The 21,108-nt window shown below is 43.1% G+C and overlaps 1 protein-coding gene across 4 annotated transcripts in view; it reads left to right on the top strand.

Moving 5' to 3' along the window:
- The window catches only part of Arhgap44 (Rho GTPase activating protein 44), a 177,756-nt gene that overhangs the window by 76,843 nt on the left and 79,805 nt on the right, over window positions 1-21,108 (top strand). For all 4 annotated transcript variants that reach the window (XM_036197135.1, XM_036197133.1, XM_036197132.1 and 1 more), the window contains exons 2-3: window positions 18,064-18,103; window positions 18,741-18,845. In XM_036197135.1, the coding sequence (XP_036053028.1) occupies window positions 18,064-18,103; window positions 18,741-18,845 (145 nt within the window). The remainder of the gene's footprint in view (window positions 1-18,063; window positions 18,104-18,740; window positions 18,846-21,108) is intronic.

The raw sequence follows: 21,108 nt of genomic DNA, 5'->3' as shown, positions 1-21,108 counted from the left end.
CTCCCAAACAGATCAAGCTATTCAATTGTCTCACTTATCCAGAGGGCCTGATCCAGCTGGGGGCTCCACAGCCTTTGGTTCATAATTCATGTGCTTCCATTCGTTTGGCTATTTGTCCCTGTGCTTTTTGCAATCTTGGGTTCAACAATTCACGCTCTTGCAGACCCTCCTCTTTCTCGACAGTTGGACACCTGGAGCTCTACCTGGGGCCTGGCTGAGGATCTCTGCATCCACTTCCATCAGTTATTGGATGAGAGTTCCAAGACTACTGTTAGGGTGTTTAGTCATCTGATCACCAGACTAGGTCAGATCAGGCTTTCTCTCGACCATTGCCAGCAGTCTACAGAGGATATATCATTGTGGATTTCTGGGGACCTCTCGAGCACTCTGCCTATTCCTGTTCTCATGTGGTCTTCATTTATCATGATCTGTTATTCCTCATTCTCCCTTTCTGTTCTTGATCCAGCTGGGATCTCCTGCTCCCCTAAGCTTTCTTTCCCTCAAACCTTGCCCTTCATTACTCCCACTGTTGTCCAGGTTGTTCATGTAGATCTCATCCATTTCTCTGTCATTGGGTGATCCCTGGGTCTTTCCTAGGATCCTGTTTTCTAGGTAGCCTCCCTGGAGTTATGTAGCAGTCTAGTCATCTTTGTTTTACATCTAGTATCCTCCTATGAGTGAGTACATACCGTGTTTGTCCTTCTGAGTCTGGGTTACCTCACTCAGGATGATTTTTTTCTAGATCCATCCATTTGCCTGCAAACCTCAAGCAATCTACAGATTCAACATAATTCCCACCAAATTACCAACACAATTCTTCACAGATCTGGAAAGAATAATACTCAACTTCATATGGAAAAACAAAAAACCCAGGATAACCAAAAGAATCCTGTACAGTAAAACAACCTCTGGAGGCATCAAAATCCCTGACCTCAAGCTCCACTATAATAATACTACTACTGTAGCTACTGTAATAAAACAGCTTGGTACTGGCATAAAAACTGACATGTGGACCAATGGAATCGAATTGAAGACCCTGACATTAACCCACACACCTATGAACATATAATTTTTGACAAAGAAGCCAAAAATGTACAATGGAAAAAAGAAAGCATCTTCAACAAATGGTGCTGGCATAACTGGATGCCAATGTGTAGAAGGCTGCAAATAGATCCATATCTGTCACCGTGCACAAAACTTAAATCCAAGTGGATCAAAGACCTCAACATAAATCCAGTTACTCTGAACCTGACAGTAGAGAAAGTAGGAAGTACTCTTGAACACATTGGCACCGGAGATCACTTTCTAAATATAACACCAGTAGCACAGACACTGAGACCTGTTGAAACTGAGAAGCTTTTGTACAGCAAAGGACATGGTCAACAAGACAAAGCGACAGCCTACAGAATGGGAAAAGGTCTTCACCAACCCCACATCTGACAGAGGGCTGATATCCAGAATATATAAAGAACTCAAGAAATTAGACATCAAAATGCCCAACAGTCCAATTAAGAAATGGGCTATAGAACTAAACAGAGAATTCTCAACAGAGGAAGTTCAAATGGCTGAAAGACATTTAAGGAATTGCTCAACATCCCTAATTATCCAGGAAATGCAAATCAAAACAACTCTGAGATACCACATTATACCTGTCAGAATGGCTAAGATCAAAAGCACAGAAGACAGCTTATGCTGGAGAGGATGTGGAGCAAGGGGAATTCTCCTCCACTGCTGGTGGGAATGCAAGCTTGTACAGCCACTTTGGAAATCAATATGGCGCTTCCTTAGAAAATTGGGAGTCCATCTCCCCCAAGACCCAGCTATAGCACTCTTGGGCATATACCCAAGGAATGCTCAATCATACCACAAGGGCATTTGCTCAGCTATGTTCATATCAGCTTTGTTTGTAATAGCCAGAACCTGGAAACAACCTAGATGCCCTTCAACTGAAGAATGGATAAAGAAAATATGGTACATATACACAATGGAGTACTACTCAGCAGAGAAAAACAATGACATCATGAGCCAGCTTTCTTATAGAACCCAGGACCACCAGCCCAGGAATGGAACCACCCACAATGGGCTGGGCCCTCCCACATCCACCACTAATTAAGAAAATACTATACAGGATTGCTTGTAGCTTGATTGTATGGAGGCATTTTCTTAATTGAGGTTCCCTCCTCTCAGATGACTTTTGCTCGTATCAAGTTGACATAAAACCAGCCAGCACGGACCCAGACCCTGATCTTCTGAGAGAGCAGCAAGTGGTGTTAACTGCTGAGCCATCTCTCCAGCCCCTCTACCTTTTCATATATATGCTAGTGTGCCATCCTCCATATTAAAATGTTTTTCACAGCTTTATGTATGAGATAAATGACACTAAATCTTACCACTTAACTGGAATAGAGGTTCATGCATTTAAGCTGTCCACTTTAGGGTCTTTAAATAAATAGACCTTTGTCCCCAGGCCTTCCCATTGGATTTAGTTCCTCTCCATTCCTCAAATGACATGCTTATCCTGCTGCTGGCTTGTACATACCCATCATACATGCACACACACACACACACACATAAGCAGACACATGTACACACACATGAGCATGAGCACACATGCATGTGCACACACATTCACAAACACACACACATAAGCAGACACATGTACACACACATGAACATGAGCACACATGCATGTGCACGCACACATTCACGAATACACACACATAAGCAGACACATGTACACACACGAACATGAGCACACATGCATGTACACACACACACACACACACACACACACACACACACACACACGTACTTTGTTTCCTACCAGTGACTCTCTTTTACCACCTACAGATCCTTTCACACTCATTGCTTAAATAATGTGATTTTTTTTTTAATCCTGTTTAAACCTGCCCAGGATGGCCCAGTTTCTCTTGACAGTATTAAGTGAGATATGACGATTTGGAGTCCTTCCATTCACCATCTTGTTCTCATTACCTCTTTCTTTGTTCAGCTATTCCCTTCCTGCTCTCCCTCTCTCCTCATTTCTTCCCCTTCCCTTCCTCATTCTCTCCTTTTAAAAAAAAAGTTTATAAAAACAGATGGTTGCTATTCATTCTATCCTGGAATACTCATGATTATGTCTTCTATACATTATCCATAGGTTCATTCTTACAGCCTTAAGTCTGTTAGAACTGGGTGTGTTGAAATGTGCCTGTAATTCCAGTACTTGGGAGGCTGAGGCTGGAGGGTCTTAAGTTCAAGGTCAGCCTGGTTACACCGCAAGATACTGTCCATAAGAACAAGCCAATGGTGCCATGTAAATATTGCCCACCATTGCTGTGTATAGCAGGCCTCCAATTCATTCTGTACGGCAGGATAGCTAAAGATACCAACCATGGTAGGTTTTGCAGGACTTCTCAGTACCTTGGATGATTTAATACCACTGTTAAATGGGTAACTTCATATCCAGTCTTTCCCTAACTCATTTCTCCACAGAATCTTTTCCCTCCATGATATCTTGGGGAGCTGTTCTTTCATGGAAACTTTTTGGGTAATCATTGTGACCAACCACTTCCAAATATGTATGACACTGTGACAATCAATGTTTCTGTGGGTGGTACCAGTTGTTCCCGTTTTGATTTTAGTCTGTCGAGTGTGAAATTCAAAGAAAAATCACAAAGTCATGACAGGTACCCAGTGTCACCTATACAGTGCCTGTCACCATAGTGACTCATCTCTTCAACATGGTGGAGAGAACTTGGCCTGGGTAGCATGTAGGAAGCTGAAGCTGAGACCTGGCTTCACAGCCTGGTGCTGGGCCTCTGCAGAGGCCAGTGTCTCCTGTTGTTCACTGGGGCCAGGGGCACAGCAGCACTTCCCTTGGCTACGTGGCCTCTTTCATCCCTTCGGATTCCCTTGAGCACTCAGGCATGCTCCACAATTCCTAAAACCCCATCTGACCTTCAAATTAGCTTCTCAACCCCAGCTTCTAGGAACAGACTTGAGCAAAGTGTCCCTGGTAAAGGGGAGTGCTTACCACACTGCCCTAGCTGCACAGCTCCAGGGCTTGGTTTTCATGCTTTACACCTGTCTGCCTGATGCTAGCTAGCTAGAGTCATTACCATAGGTAGCTGCTGGCACTGCCAGCAAGCTGGATCTGGCTGTGTTGCTCTGCCTGGGGAGGGACTGTGGGTGAGCAAGGTGAGGCTCTGCCAGCGTAGGTCCCTAGGTAACTTCTGTGTGACCCTTTGCTGCTGCTGCTGCTTCTTGTTCTTTTTTTCTTTTTCTTTTTCTTTCTTTCTTTTTTTTTTGTTTTTTTTGTTTTTTTGTTTTTTTGAGACAGGGTCTTTCTGTGTAGCTTTGCGCCTTTCCTGGAACTCACTTGGTAGACCGGGCTGGCCTCGAACTCACAGAGATCCACCTGGCTCTGCCTCCTGAGTGCTGGGATTAAAGGTGTGCGACACCACTGCCTGGCCTGACCCTTTGCTTCTGAATGTAGTGTCCCTCTAGTGCTCAGTGTGCTGACTGCAGAGCCCAGAGCTCTTGGCACAAAAGGTTGGCATTCCCTGCCATGGCTGGCCTTCTAGCTGCTGGCTTTTGGGATCCAGCCACTCTCCAGAAGCCTTCAGCTGGGTCTCCATGATAATGCTGCTGTACTTGCTTCCACATCTACCACAATAGTGGTTTAATGATGCCACAGCTTCATTCTCTGTGCCCCCAGCTCAGCCTTTGCCGAAAGATGGAGGCCAAAACTGGGGAAGAAAAGACATCTTAGCATATCCTGTGATTGGTCCTAATGCTGCAGCGCCAGGGGCCAGCTGAGCAGGGGCAGCAGCCTGCCTGCATCGCCTAAAGAAGGGTGTTTGCTAATCAGAATACCCCTTTGTGGTATGTTCAGGCCAATCACAACAGGCCCTCTGCTGGCAGCCAGGGGAACTGCTACTACTCTGGACGTCGACATGATTAAAGAATAATTGTCTAGACACAACTGAGACTGATGATTAAAAAAAAGTCCAGCCCAAGCTGTTTTAAATCCTGTGGCTGTGCTAAGGCCTTTGGGAACCAGAACTTTTCCCTAGCAGCAAGCAGCTGTGGAAGTCAGGTCACTTCCTTGGGGCATGCTCAGTGAGTACAGAGCTTTGACCATTGCTTGGCTGATGGTGTTAGGTGGGAGTAAGTAACACACTATTTATTAAACAACTCCTTTCCAACCCTCCCCTCCTCGCTGATCTTAGATGACAGTGCATCTGCCATCCAGTCAGAGTGGGTTCCTTCTCGGGTGGTATCCTGTGGTCCAGTGGTCAGGGTCCACATCAGTCAGTATCTCTGAGGAACAGAGCTGCAAAATTCTCAAAGTAAATAAATAAATAGATAGATAGATAGATAGATAAATAAATAAATAAATAAATAAATAAAATTTTAAAAAGCCACACAAACAAAAACAAAAAACAAACAAACAAAAAACTTGCAAGCTAAATTCTGGAACAACAAAAGACTATCCTCTGTCATCAGGTTGGCTTCATCCCAGAGACACAGGGTGGTTTAACATAGTTAAATTGTTTATCTTTCAATAGTGTTCTTTAGTCTCCGTGAGCTTATGCACTTTCTGTGTTCTCTGTTGCTATTGAAATCCAGCTTACTCATCCGTGGTCTCATACGGGATGTGATTTCACTTTTATCTGTCGAGGCTTGCTTTGCTTCCTAATACGTTCATGGTCAGTTTGGGAGAAACTTCCATCAGCTGCCGGGAAGAATATGAATTTGAGTAGAATGTTGTGTAGTTGTCTGTGAAGTCATTTGAGTTACTACGTCGTGTAAGTTGCCAGTTGCTCTGTTTCTAGTATATTGTTTTCCAGATGACCCTGGCTTTCACGGTCTTTGTGGAAGATCATCTGTTACTCTGACGGGCCTGCATTACATGTGACTTGATCTTTTTCTCTTGCAGCTGCCAGTATGCTTTCTTTGTTCTGTGCATTTAGTGTTTTGACTGTTACATGACATGGAAAGTTTCGGTTTTGGTCCTATTTAGTGTGCTATATACTTCTGGAACAGTAACAGCATCTGTTTCCTTAGATTATGGATTTGTTCTTCTATTAATCCAAGGTTTCCTCTTACTCTATACCTACTATTCAGTTTTGGTCTTTTTATAGTGTCCTAGAGTTTCTGTATGTTCCCCAACTCGTGTGTGTGTGTGTGTGTGTGTGTGTGTGTGTGTGTTATTTAACATTTCTTTGATAAAATGACCTTTTTTCTTTGCCTTGCCTTTAAGTCCTGATATTCTTTCCTCTCCTTGGTTCAATCTATTGCTGATACTTTTCCTCTGAGTTTCTGTTTGTTTTTTACTCCTGAATTCTTCATTTCATGTTTTATTTATTTTTGGGGTTTAGGTTTTTTTTTTTTGTTTTGTTTTTTGTTTTTTAAGAAATTCTATCATTGTGCTAAATTTTGTTTCCATATATTGAATTGTTTTATTTTTATTATTATTATTATTCATTCATTCAACTGTTTGGGGTTTGTTTGTTTGTTTTGGGGGTTCCTTTGATTTTGTTTTGTTTTTTTTGAGACAGGATTTCTCTGTGTAACAACTCAACCTCTCCTGGAACTCACTCTATAGATCAGGCTGGCCTTGAACTCACAGAGTTCTACCTGCTCTGCCTCCTAAGTGGTGGGATTAAAGGGGTGTGCCACCACCACCTGGCTTCGATTGTGTTTTTCTGGTATTCATTTCAGCATTTATTACTATCTTTCTTGAATTCCTTGAACATATTAACAACCATTATTTTGAAATCATTAGGGAGTGTTCATTTTTGATGGGAACCCATTGTCTTTGTCATTTATGGTGTTTGTGTTTTTGCATTGACGCCTTGGAATCTAGAGTTAGGTTGTTAGCAGTATTTTTTTGTATGAAAGTTTTGTCTCCCAGTGTTTGAGTTTGGATCCCTGTTTCCTGGTTATTCTTACTTGTCAGGCTGTAGACAGGTGTATGTAACATTAAGATCATAGGGCTTAGGGTTCAATCAATCATCAGCGTTGATGTTTAAATATGGGGTATCAGAGTAAGCCTCGGTGACATTTCTAATCTGAGGACCAGAGCTTCTATAGGGTCAGAAGATTCTCACAGCCAGTCTCTGGGAGTCTGAGGGAACACTCAGGACTTTTCTTTAGACAGCAGGTGTGGCTGGAATGACAACCAGAGTCTTAGGATATCGGGCCTGCCAGTGAGCATAGGATGTAATGACCTCAGACAGGCTGAAGGTGTAGATGGAGCTGGTGGCACATGTCTGAGCTCCCTATGTGAGAGGAAAAGTCACCAGGGGATGGTCACTTTCTTATTTAGGGTTTCTATTGCTGTGAAGTGACACCATGACCATAACATCTCTTATAAAGGAAAAACATTTAGTTAGGTTGGCTTACATTTTCAGAGATTTAGTCCATTATCATCATGGTGAGACATGGTGGCATACAGGCAGACATGGTGCTGTAGAAGTAGTCATGTGTCCTACATCTTGACTTGCAGGCAACAGGAAGTGAACTGTCACACTGGGCATGGCTTGAACATATATGAGACCTCAGAGCCCACCTCCACATTGACATGCTTCTTCCAACAAGGCCACACCTATTCCAATATAGCCCCACCTCCTAATAGTGCCATTCCCTTTGGGGGCCATTTTCTTTCAAGCCACCACAGACACTTAGTTTTCATTTAGTCTGTAGGAGCTAGTGGAGTTTAGTTGTGTGAGTCTATGGCCTTAACTAGAAAGGGGATGTTAGAGGGCATGCTGTGAAGATGGGTGGAGTTGTAGTGTGACTCAAGACCCTACCTGGTGAGGGGAGTCCCAGCAGGGCTAGAAGCCAAGTATAGGGCATTTGGCTTTCAAGAATCTGTGACAGGTGGAATTGATAACAGGAGTCTAGTGTCCCTACCTGGACACAGGGGTTGGAGGATTAGCTGAAGGCATGGATATAGTTCACAGTGTGAGTCTCAGGTTCCTACCTGTAGAGGGGGTCCTGGAGGGCTGCTGCAGGGATGGGTGGAATATGTGGTCCAAGTCTAGGGTCCTCATGTGAAGGGGTATGGAGGCTGGACTACAAGTCTAAGGAATTGACCTTATGTGTCTAGAGTCTCTACCTGGAGTCAGGATGGAGTATAGACAGTGGGTATGGGTAGAGTTGGGCATTTGGGGACTTTATATGGAAATGGGGTCCTGGAGGGTGGGTCGCACTGATGGGTAAATCTAGGATCCTTACCAGGAATGTGGGCAGAGGTGTGTTATGAGGCTGAGTGGAGTTGGCAACATAAGTCTAGGGTCCCTACCTGGAGGGACTTGAGAGTGTGGGCCCAGGACATCCAGTTCTTAGGCATGCCTCATTGGGGGTGAAAGTATGAGGTACCTGCTGGAAACAGGGTCCAAAAGGTAGATCATGGAGATCTATAAGATTATTTTTAGAAATCCTCATTAAGATTAAAGAAATATTTTGTGTGTATATGTATGCATGTGGTATACATGTGTGTGTACCTGTGCAGTGGTGGGTGTGGGGTTTCCTTTGAGACAACGTCACTGAACCTATAGGTAGCTGGGTGCCCTGCAAGAGGCAGTGATCCCCTATTTCAGTTCCTCACAGCACTAGGGTTACATGAGCATGCATCCATGGCAGCTTTTTATTACAGTTGCTGGGATCTGAATTCAGGTCCTCATGCCTGTGTAGTAAGTTACCCACAGAACCATCTTCTTGGGCCCAACCTTAAGAGATTTTATTTATTTATTTGTTTGTTTGTTTGTTTGTGGTTTTTTGAGATAGGGTTTCTCTGTGTAGCTTTGCTCCTTTCTTGGAACTTCCTTTATAGACCAGGCTGACCTTGAACTCACAGAGATCCACCTGCCTCTGCCTCCTGAGTGCTGGGATTAAAGGCATGTGCCACCACCGCCCGGCTAAGAGATTTTATTTTTAAAATAAAAAAAATTCATTGAAAATTCCCTACATATTTATAATGCATATTGATTATATTAACCCTCCATTCACCTTTCTCAACCTCCTGTTTACTCTGAAACCCCTCCCAACCCCATCTGTCCTTTACCCCTTATGACACTTTGAGTTTGGTTAGGGTTGCTTTCATGTGAATGGTTGTGCAGTTTATTGGATGGTGGGCAACTTACCCATGGCTGTACCCCCGAAGAAAAGGACCCCCTTGTACCAGAACCCATTAACTGCCTGCTCAGCTAGGTTTGGGTGGTTGTATGTGGGTCTCCCTGAGTCAGGTGGGAATATTGATGTGCATCTTCTGCAGGTTGCCATGGCTGCCACGGGTCCATGAGTGTAGTGGCCATGTCATGTCCAGTAGTCAGCGTGAGCGGGTGGGGATACGGATCTTTCACTTGGGGTCTGGCAGCCAGCAGTCACTTATTCTCAGTGCTTTGAACAATGGTGAGTCTCTACAATAATCACTTCCCTTTGAAAAAATAAGCTGCTCTGTACAAGGCTAAGAGCAGCACTAAGGTATGGGTATAAATAAAAATATTTAGAAGGCAGTTTAATAGCATGTCCATTTAGCAACACTACAGTGGAAGGGTTACCCTACCCCTAGGATCTGTTACCAAGTCGGCCATGGGCTTTCAGTCAGGTTCACAGTACCAGGTATGACTTCTGTGCAGCAGGCCTTAAATCTAACCAGGAAGAGGTGTGACCTCCTGCACTAGTAAGTCTCCTCTCAAGGAACAACTGAGAGAATGAACATATAAACTGGCTTACAAGATGTGGTCTGGGAGGTTCAGCCATGGCTGTCTCTCACTGGAAAGGCCAAGAATCAGGTCCATTCCATGAGGCCAGATGTGTCAGCTTTCCCGGCCTGGTGTTGAAGACCTGGAATTTTCCCGGAGAGCTGCTGGTCTTTGTCCGCATTAGCAACCCAAAGAAGCTGCTTCTGAAAACATCAAAGGAATAGTACGGGAGCAGGGTGGATGAAGTTGCTAGTGAGAGTGAGGGCAAGCAGGCCAAGAGCAAATTTCCTTCTTCCATGTCCTCTTATGTGGCCTGCCCTCAAAAGATGCTATCCATGTTTAGGGTGGGTCTTCCCACTTTAAATACCATGATCAAAAAAGTCCCTTACAAGAGTATCCAGTAGCCGGTGCGTCAGCTAATTCCAGATACAGTCAAGTTGACAACCAGGGTTATTAGAGCTGTCACACCTTCCAGAACATTCATGCCACTGTTACTCCAGATCATTATTGTAGCATGCAAGGTCCACTGCTGGGTAAGACCACTGATGACTTTTATCCTGAAGTAGCCTACATAGCTTATTTTGGCTATGAAAGCTACATACCAGGGAGAAATTTTCCAGGTCAGTTCCAGTTTGACTTTTCTGTATCTCACAACCAAGGTGTCTTTAGAAATACGGTGTTGCCATCTCTTTATGTCATGCAACCAAGAGAAACTGCAATAGCCTGTGTTGTGTAGGAGGCTCCTGGAGCCTCAGCTTTAGTTGCTGTCTTGTTGCTGAACTGACACCTTGATAAAAGAAAGCATTTAGCTGGAGGTTTGCTTACAGTTTGGGGGGGTGTTAATCCAAGGTCATCATGGCAGGAAGCATACAGGCACGGTGCTGCAGGCAATAGGCAGAGAGAACAAGACTGGGCCTGGTGTGGGCTTTTGAAACCTGAAAGCTGACCCCTAGTGCCACACCTTCTCTACCAAGGCCAGGCCACACCTCCTAATCCTTCCCAAACAGTTCCACTACCTGGGGACCAAGCATTTAAACATAGGAGCCTGTAGGAACATTCTCATTCCGACCACCACAGCCTTCCTGACCAACAGCTCTCGGCGTTTGGCAGTAGAATTTTTGTTTAGTAAACCATAGCTTTTGGAAACAGCATGATCCACCCATGCTCATATATTTTAATTGAGTACAAAGTAGTGGACTTTCATATAGCTTTCCAAAAATCCTTAGTTTTGGCTACCACCCCCCACCATTCCTTGCCTCCATTCCCTTGAATCCTTTCTATCCCCAGTCTCTCATCCCTTCACACCATTCCCCTTAAACCTTTCCATTTCCAGTAATCACGTGAATTCTATTTTCATCTTCTCCCTCATTAAGATTTTTGGTTGAACTGATAGGTTTACAGAGCTAACCCATGGATACTGTTTATTTAAACCTTTGCCTCACCTCTGATGTTTTTCCATGAATGCATTGGTCGTCTTTTAGGCTTAATTTCTTTGCTGCATTAAATGAATTTTAAAATTGGGTTTTCTGAGAATTTCCTAATTACATTAGTTTCATTGTATTGATTTTATATCTAACCTACCTTTTCCAGAAGGATTATATAATCATTTCTTTATGGTGTTTTGAATTTAAGATCAATTTAACTTCAAAATATGTCTTTTTAGATTTTTTTCCATTTCAAATTTAAAAATCTATTTTAAGAGCAGGCATGCCTATAATCCTAGTAAAAGCAAAACAGGAGCATCAGAACTCAAGGTCATCCTCCTCAGCCACATGGAGGGTGTGTCTCAAAACAAACAAATAAACAGACATATTAATCTTCTGTTTTCATTGTGTACCATTGGATAAAGGAATCTGGCTGACTCTCAACTACACAATAATATTTTTAACATATCCCCATTAGGAATGAGGCATATAGCTACTTTTTAAAAACCAAGGATTTTCCTTTTTGTATTTTTCATGAACATGCATTAGACTGTATTAAACATTTCTCATTTATGAGATTGTCTTGGTTTTGACATTTAATTAAGCACTATGATTAATTACACTGAGGGATTTCAGAGGTTAGGGCCATGTGTGCATTCTAGCAGCTAATGAAATTAGTTCACAATGTGCCAGTTTATGTTACAGCATCATTGCTGAGATAAAATCCATATTTTTCTTTGTACTGCCCCTTTCTAGTTTGGGAATTATGATTTAAATGTGAAGTGTCCCCACATGACCAGCTCATGTGTCTGAACACTTATTCCCCAACTTGGTGGTGCTATTTTGGAAGGGTGTGGAACCTTTAGGAGGTGGGAGTGGCTGAAGAAGACAGCTCACTAGGGACAGCCCTTCAGGTCTTACAGCCAGGCTCCCATCTCCTGTCTGACTACAGATGCCATGAGCAGCTGCCACACACTCCTGGCTCCATGTCTTCCTTGTCATGGAGTCGGGATATTATAGCAGTAACGAGTGTAGGAATCAACTGATACTTCTTTTGATTATTTTCCTACTATTATTAACATAGTTTGTGAACATTTGGAGAGACATTTTTGAAAATGTACCTGGAAGACCTCTTGGCCTTCTGTTTTCCTTTGGGAAAGATATTTAATTGCTGTCTGAATGTCTTCTGTGTTGATAGGACTGCCCATGCTTTCTATTTACTCTCGAATCACTTTTAGCTTGCTTTTGTTTTTCTAAGCCTTTGGTCCAGTTTGCTCAATTTGTGAGTCCTGTCATTTGCTGTGGATATCACTCTGCATGCTGTGAATGTGTTGCTCTGATTGGTTAATAAATAAAGTGCTGATTGGCCAGTTGCCAGGCAGGAGGTATAGGCAGGATACAGAGAGAGGAGAATTCTGGGAAGAGGAAGGCTGAGTCAGGAGTCACCAGCCAGACACAGAGAAGCAAGATGTAAAGGCAGAGTTGAGAAGAGGTACCAAGCCACATGGCTAAACATAAATAAGAATTATGGGTTAGTTTAAATGTAAGAGCTAGTCAGTGGTAGGCCTGAGCTAATGGCTGAGCAGTTTAATTAATATCAGCCTCTGTGTGTTTACTTGGGTCCAAGTGGCCACAGGGCCATGGGAGTCAGGCAGGACCAGGAAAACTTCAGCTACAGTCATAGTCTACAGTCTCATTTATCCTTCAGTCTCTGCAACACCTGTATGTGTTCTACATCCTTTTCTGTCCTTGCTCTCAATTTTGTTTCCTAAATGAATCTTGTAAAGATCTGCTTCTTTGTTAGCCTCTTTGAAGAGTTAACTTACATGAGTTTTTCCAATTTAATTTCTTCTTCTTTATTGTTGTTTATTCTGTTTATACTTTTCAAGTATTATTACATCTCATAAAATAAACAGCTGAGATTGTATACTTTTAGTGCCACTTTGCTAATAAATGAATGTATTTTGTTCCTGAACTCTAAATATTTTATTTTTTTTAAACACAAATTCATTTAGACCTGTGTGCTATTTAGAGGTGTTTCCAAATTTGCAATTTAAGGGAAAGCAGGATGGACAGGGTTTCCTGTAGCAGAGTCTGACTTTACACGTCCTTGGTAGCTGAGGATAACCTTGGAGTTATAATCTTCCTGCTTCTACCCACTCAGTGCTGGGATTACAGGTGTGCACCACCACCACTCCAGTGTCAAGGATGGAACCCAGAGCTTTGTGCATGCTAGCCAAACACTCTACCAACTGAGCTATAGCCCAAGCCAATGTATTTGGCTTTCCCATTTCACCATGTTCTTGATTGCAGGATAAGGTATTGGGGTAGAGAATACTTTCACATTTGTGGGGAGGGTTTCACAGGCTCATCACCTGTGGTGTCTGGAAACACATTCTTGTGTTCAGGAGCAGAGTTCATTCTCTTTACCACTAGACCTGGAGTTTCTGTATGCCTATCAGATACATCCTATTGTTTTATGGTTTCAGGTCCCCTGTATCTTTACTGCCTCCATAAAAAGCGATGCCTGCTGCTATCTCAACATGTTTAGTAGCTTCTCAAAGTCTTGTCAGCTTTGACTTGTCTGTTTTGTAAGATTTGCTTGTCACTTACCTCCCAAGTCTGGTATTTTAGAAATAACTTTGTGGATTTGTTGTTGTTTTGTTTTCTCTTTCTCTTCAAGCTTCTTCCTCCTGTTAGATAGAGCTTTTCTGATTATCACTGAATATCTAGGCTGTACATCATCTTTGGATTCCCTACCCCCCCTTCCTTTGCTACCTGTGATAGGCGAGAGAGCTGGCCCCAAGGTTATGACAGTGAGAGAGAACTACAGCACACAGGAGACGGGGCCCTGCACACCGCCTGGGCAGCACACTAGAACTGACTCTATTGTTGGGGGCACAGTTGAGACACATATTCCTCCTATAGCAATTGAGAGAGAGAATCCTGCACCTTGTCTGGGCAAAACAGTAGAGCTGGCCCTGGTGATAAGAGTGAGGGGGACCCAGATCTGAGGGTCCTGAGAACAGGAGAACTGGCTCCACTCCTTGCTGTAGGCTGCATTGGGTGAGCTAGCCCAGGCAGTGCTGGAGAGATCATCGGGGTAGTGATGATGAGGGAAAACTAGGGAGCTGACCAACCCAGCTACCACCCAGGTCCAGAACCAGGGCTAAGCATTGGCCCACCCCAGCATCCACCCCATCTTTGAACTGCTGGAGCATGTGAAGGAGACAAACCTATAGATCCAAAACAGTAAGATCTCCATGACACAGGACAGCAATGGAATATTTAATAAAATTGCCATCTTTGGATTTTAACTAGAATGTTTCATCTGAGTGTGTTTTCTGATATATTTGATCTCATGAATAATATCTAGCTTTTAATTTATTTTTTTCTATTTTGCTTCATAGATCACTATTATTTTCCTTTGTTTAAATGCTTAAGCTTTGCTTTAGTTACTTTTTAATTACTTAGCCTCTAGCAGATCCATACCCTACTTCTTCCCTACCAGGGATACTCTTGTTTTGTTTTTTTGAGACAGGGTTTCTCTGTGTAGCTTTGTGCCTTTCTTGAAACTCACTCTGTAGCCTAGGCTGGCCTCTAACTCACAGAGATCTGCCTAACTCTGCCTCCCAAGTGCTGGGGTTAAAGGCGTGCACCACCACCGCCCAGCTAGGGGTACTCTTGAATATTTATCCTGTCTCAACATAATTAAGAGAATCACAGTAATCATTTCAACCTTGCTCAAGGATGATGCCAGGAACTCAGGACATTTTCCTAGTTACTTCCCCTCCTGAACTTCTGGGATATTGTCTGTATCACAGTTTTATGTTTAAAGAGATTTCTGCTATACTCTGAAAACTCACTTTAAGTATGTTGCCTTGGTAGTATGTGAGTCTTAATGCCCATGCTGGTCTATGCAGCCATCACTGCCAACAAAATTCCACAACCTTCCCTCATAGCTGAGCATGGAGGCAGAGGCAGGTGAACCTTGGTGAGTCCAAGGCCAGCCTGGTCTCTGTAGCAAGTTTCAAGCCAGTCAGGACTAGAAAGGGACTCTGTCTCAAACAAAACAAAACAAAACAACAAACAAAAAACCAAAAGCCTTTCCCATGCTGCCCTATCATAGACAGACCTGCCCCAGCCCCATCCTAGGAGGGACCGTCAAAGCTCTTGTTTCCAGTCCTGTTGATGAGTTTTTCCCAGAGTGCTCTGGAAGTAGAGTCATTGTCTGTATAACCCTTTGTGATTGTTCTTTGAGCATAGAGCATATGCTTTGACCTTGGGCTGAGTGATGGTGTGTGTCAACATTCCACCCCTATGGCTGGGTAGCATTCTTCAACAGAAATGTTCCAGAGCCCATTCACCTGCTAGAGAACATAAAGATTGTTCCCAGATCTTAAGCGTTCATAGGTGTGTTTATGTGTACAGGATATGTGAAGTTCATTGCTCTGAAGCAACATGGCTAGGTCACGTGGCAAGTGTATGTTTCATTTATAAGAAGCTGCCAGTGATTCTTTACTTCCTATCCCCCAGCAATTTGTGAGCTTTTCAATGTAAGATTATTTAGAGCTTGATGTGACTTGTGTGTGTGTGTGTGTGTGTGTGTGTGTGTGTGTGTGTGTGTCCATCTGCCTATCTGTCTGTCTATCTGCCTGCTATCTGTATGTATTCCTTGGTAATATTCTGTTCACTATTTTTCTCCCTTTTTTTCAGTAGCAGGGATAGAACCCAAGGCTGTGTGCATGTCAGGCCAATGCTATACCATTGAACTATATCCCTGACTCTCTGCTTATTTTAGTAGAATTTTTTCTTATTACTAACTTGCACAATTCTGTATATAATTTCCATATCATTCCTTGATCATGTGGTGTGCAAATATTTTCTCTCCATGAGTTTTCTTTTATTTCTTAATAGGCTTTTCATAGAGCAAAAGCTTTTCATTTTGCTAGAAGTTTAATGTATCATTTCTTTTTCTTTTATGCAGAATGCTTTTAATGTTATCACTTAGAACCCAGGGCTCTAATGAAGGCCACAGATATTTCTTCCTGTGCTTGAAAATTCCATATTCTTATGTTCTGTTGAAACCTGTGGTCTATCTGTGATTAATTTGGATAGAGGGTACAGGGCCAGGATTCACACTTTTGCATATTGTGTTCCATGACCATTTGCTAGTCTTTCTTCTTCCCGGATAGTCTTTGTTCCTTTTTCAAGATGACTTGGTCATGAGTCTGGATCTATTTCTGGCTGGTACATTCCATCCTTTTGCCAGTGCCATCCTCCTGATGATTTCACTTTAAAATCCAATCATGGGAGTGCCATAACTTAATTTTTCTTCCTAGAGATGCTTTAATTCTTTGCCTTTTTCTTCATGTTACTGTCCATGTTGGAGTTGGTTTGTGTATTTCTACAGTAAGTTCTGCTGCAGCTCTAGGGTCGCATTCCATCTGTGGTCAGGTTAGGGAAGAACTTCACTCTGTTGAGTCCTGTAGTTCACAGACATTCTGTCTCTCCACTTAATTTAGATATTCTGTAAAATCTTTCATAACCACTCTGTAGTTCCCTGGTAAATTATTATATTTATGTTGCTGTGATAAAAACCATGACCAAAAAACAACATACAGAAAGTTTTATTTGGGCTTATGGTTCCAGAGGGTTAGGGTCCTTGGTGGTGGAATGAAAACATGGTGGTAGGAGAAGCGTTCACATTTTCAACTGCAAGTGTGAAGCATGGAGAGTGAAATGTCACAAGCCTTTTTTAAACTCTCAAAGCCTGCCTCCAGGAACATGCTTCCTCTGGCGAGGGCACAGCCCCTAAACCCACACAGTGCCACCAATGGTGACCAAGTATTTAAACATCTGGGTTTATGGGGGACATTCTTCTTCAAATCACCACATCTAGCATGCAGAGTCTTTTTATATTTTGATAGACTGACACCTAAGGACTTAATCTTTTGAAACCATTGCTAAGAATATTTTCAAGGGTCTGTTAATAGTATGTGGAGAGAGTTTATGTTTGTATATTTATCCTACTTAATGCAGTCTTCCTGGGGTTTTGTTTGTTTGGTTTTGGGTTTTATGGGTTTGTTTATTTATTTGGTCGGTTTTATGGGTTTGTTTGTTTGTTTGTTTGTTTATTTATTTATTTATTTATTTGGGCAGGGTTTCACTTGTAGCCTTAGCTTGCCTAGAACTCTGTGTAGATCAGGCTGGCTTCAAACTCAGAGATCCACTTGCTTCTGCCTCCTGAGTGCTGGGACTAAAGGCAGGTGCCACCATGCTTGACTTGCTGAATTTCTGAAGGGGAGGCATCTCATTTTCTTGTCATTTTCTGCGTGGATCATGTCAGCTGCAATTAGGAACCTAACACTTGATAGTCAAGCCATGGCAAGAGTCTCTACACTCATAGCTAGGATTTGGTACTGGCTTTGTGTTTGCTGTTTATAAATCGCACCTTTGGATCCTGCTATTTTTGCTTGCTCTTATAGGCAAGATTGAGTGCATGGGTATGGCAGTCTTCTTAAGAAAAAAAAATAGGAGTCCCATTGTTGTTCTTGGTGCAGGTCCAGATCTGGGGTGGGACACTCCAGAGCACCTTGAACATTGTGTTTTGCTGGCATGCCAGTTAGTGTTTCTGGAAGATTCTAGAATTGTCTTTAGCCTTTCCTATTAAGAGTTTCTACTATTCTTGTCTGCTTCTTTGGAGTTGCTATTAGAGAACAGTGGGATTTGTCATTAGACTGTGTTCTTACCTAAGTATGTGTATAGGTGTGTATGTATGTATAAATACATGTGTATATATATATATATATATATATATATATATATATAAATGTGTATATGTATTAACATTTGTATATGTATGTGTGTATGTTTAAATGTATGCATGTATTTGCTGACCATTTTCTCCATTTTCCCTCTAGGGCAGAAAAGACTGAGGTTCTGAGCGAAGACCTTCTCCAGGTGGGTTGTCACTTCCCTTGCCTGCTAGACCCCAACCATGTTTTCCTCTGAAATGTAGCCATTCTCTGTTTGCTTTCCACACCTCTGCTGCTCCCATACAAACTACAAGGGGTGAAGCTCTGTTGTTCCTGACTGTGCTTTCCATCTTGGCTCCCCAGAGGAGCAAGCCCACCCATGTCCATGGTTTTAACTAAGCATGTATTTAAAAACACTTGGGTGAAATGCTTCTGTACTGAGCATGTGCAGACTTTCCTCCCTGCCATTCCCTAAATAAGGCAGTGTTATAGCTGTTGTCACAGGGTTTACATTGTATGAAACACAATGTGTAACCCAGAGTTGATTTCAGATACACCAGGGGATGTATGTGGGTCATATGCAAATACGTTTATTTAAACATGTCTGGGGCTTGGTATTTGAAGGTATCCTGGAGCTGATCTCCCTAAGATACTAACTTAGATAAAATTCTTGGGAGAAAGATTCAAAGGGTACCAGGGGATCCCAGGCTGTGGTCACCCCCTCGCAGCTCTCCAACACTGGGCATTTTCTGCCCAGAAGTCCTTGCTTCTATGGTAACAGGTCACTGTTGTCTACTCCTGACCTCTGTCTCACTGTGCCTTCCACACCACTGCCTGTGCAGGTGGAGAAGCGCCTGGAACTGGTGAAACAAGTGTCCCACAGCACACACAAGAAGCTCACCGCGTGTCTGCAGGGCCAGCAGGGAGCAGAGGCCGACAAGCGCTCAGTAAGTGCCCACTCTGAGCCCAGGCAGCTTAAAATCTGTGTCCTGGCACTCAGCATCCCACCCCCAGGGCAGTCACTTACTGAGGCTACCCATGAGTCTGCAAGTCGACCAAGCAAGCCTTGGTGCTTATTTCTGCTGTGATGGAGGTTTTGCTCTTTATCCCTGCTTGAAGCATCACCCTCCCCAACCATGAGGAAGCCCCCTTCCTGGGACAGGCAACCCAGGATGTCAGGACCATGCTTAAGTGCTTCAGGTCCTACCTCTGAGGGAGTGTTACCTTCCATGGACACTTTTCATTGATTCATCTCTATCATAGATTATATTTACCTTAGTAATATCGATGGTCCATAGAAAGCAGTGTACTGGGAGTTCTGAGGGTTCCAGGGACCTAGGAAGACCCTTGGATGTTGTTTCCACTGTAATGAGGTAACAGAAAATGCCTGCTAGGTAAAGCTACTTTGATATCTTTCTTTTGAACTGATTTTAGTGACAACAAGCATCGTGAATGTTCTGGTACTCAGCAGTAAGTGGTATAAGCAGACTTTTTTGTTTTCGTCTTTATCTCTACCTCCTTCAGTTTCACAAAAGAGCAAAAGATAGTTTTAGTTGTGTGTGTGTGTGTGTGTGTGTGTGTGTGTGTGTGTGTGTGTTTATGTTTGAGGGGAGTTGTATGTGTACCTTAGGTATTGTTCCTTAGAATTCTCTCTCTCTTTCTCTCTCTCTCTCTCTCTCTCTCTCTCCAAGAGTCTTTCACTGGTTTGAAACTTACCAAGTAGGCTAGGCTGACTGGCCATCAAGACCTTAGGATTTGGCCTGTCTCTGCCTCCCCAGCACTGGGATTCTAAGCATGCACCACCACACCTAGCTTCTATTTGAAACAACAACCACAACAAAAAGTTCTGGGAATTGAACTCAGGATCTTGTGTTTGCAAGGCAAGCACTTACTGACTGAGCTGTGTTGGTTTTATCATGGGTATTTTGCAATCTAGGATGCTATTAATTAGTATTAATTGTCAACTTGACAACATCTAGAATGATCTGGGAGATGGACCTGGGTGTGCTTGTAGGATTATTTTAATTCCACCTAGGTGGGAAGACCTGCCCACCATGGGAGGCACCATCCCCTGGGTGAGCTTCTGGGCTCTAAGTACAGCATCAGCATTCATTGCTGCTTATCCTTGCCTGTGGATGCCATGTGACCAGCTCCTGCAAGCTTCTGATGTTGACTCTCCTGTAGTGATGGACTATAAATGGCCTGGAACTGAGGGCCAAATAAACCCTTTCTCCCTTAAGCTGCATTTGTCAGAGTAGTTTATCACAGCAGTAGGAGCAGTCACTAAGACAGATGGCCTCTCTCCCATTCCTCCTGCCTTGAATTTACATCTGGGTTCAGTGTCTGTTGGATTAGTTTTCCACCTGGAGTTCTGCTGGGTTCTGTTTGCAGTGGTCTCCCTGAGGCCCTGCTTATGTTAGCCTTGGATATTGAGAGTCACAGAATGAATGAATGTGCCCTGGGATATATGAATGTGCCCCAGGCTTTCTTTTGCCTCCTACACAAATGCCAACACCAGCCCCGATTGCTCTAGCCCCCACTTTCTTTCTCTCTTGTCCCAAACACTTAGCATTTAGGATTTCAAATATTTGGAGTTTTGGAATATCTGTGAGCCCACGGTGAGGTATCCTGGGGCTCAGACATAAGTCTAAACATGAAATTCATTTGTTTCATATCATCTATTGCACACAACCCAAAGATGATGCTATTTAATATTTTGGTGCATCTCTGTTTCCACTGCAAGCTGTCACATGGGGCCAAGTGTGGAATTTCCATTGGTGGCTTCTGCTCAGTGCTCAGAATGTTTCAGATTTTGGAGTACTTTTGGGTTTGGGGATTTCAGATTGGGGATGCTCAAACTATTTTCAATAGGAATCTCTTGTGCATGATATAAATAAAACCTCCTTAGCTTTGGAAAATATCTGTAGACATAATCATTCATGTGTCAGGAATTTCAGTAGGGTGGCCCTGAGTAGTCCTGAAGAGAGCTTGCACAATGCCTTTGGATATGAACTCCTTTGACCAACGGTGGTCTAATGCGGTACTTGGGTTGCTGTTCCAGATAGGGACCTGGAGCTCAGGTGACCTTTGACCCACATCTTCTCTTTTGCTGCAGTATAGCTGGTTCCAAGTGTAGTATGTTTTTCCATCAAGAGTCTCATTTGAGAGAGCCAAACATGGTGACACACACCTGTAACCCCTACACTCTGG

The sequence above is a fragment of the Onychomys torridus genome, chromosome 8 (assembly GCF_903995425.1).
Source record: "Onychomys torridus chromosome 8, mOncTor1.1, whole genome shotgun sequence".
Taxonomy (NCBI): domain Eukaryota; kingdom Metazoa; phylum Chordata; class Mammalia; order Rodentia; family Cricetidae; genus Onychomys; species Onychomys torridus.
Note: the sequence above shows the minus strand (reverse complement) of the source record. Positions and strands in the feature narration are given on the sequence as shown.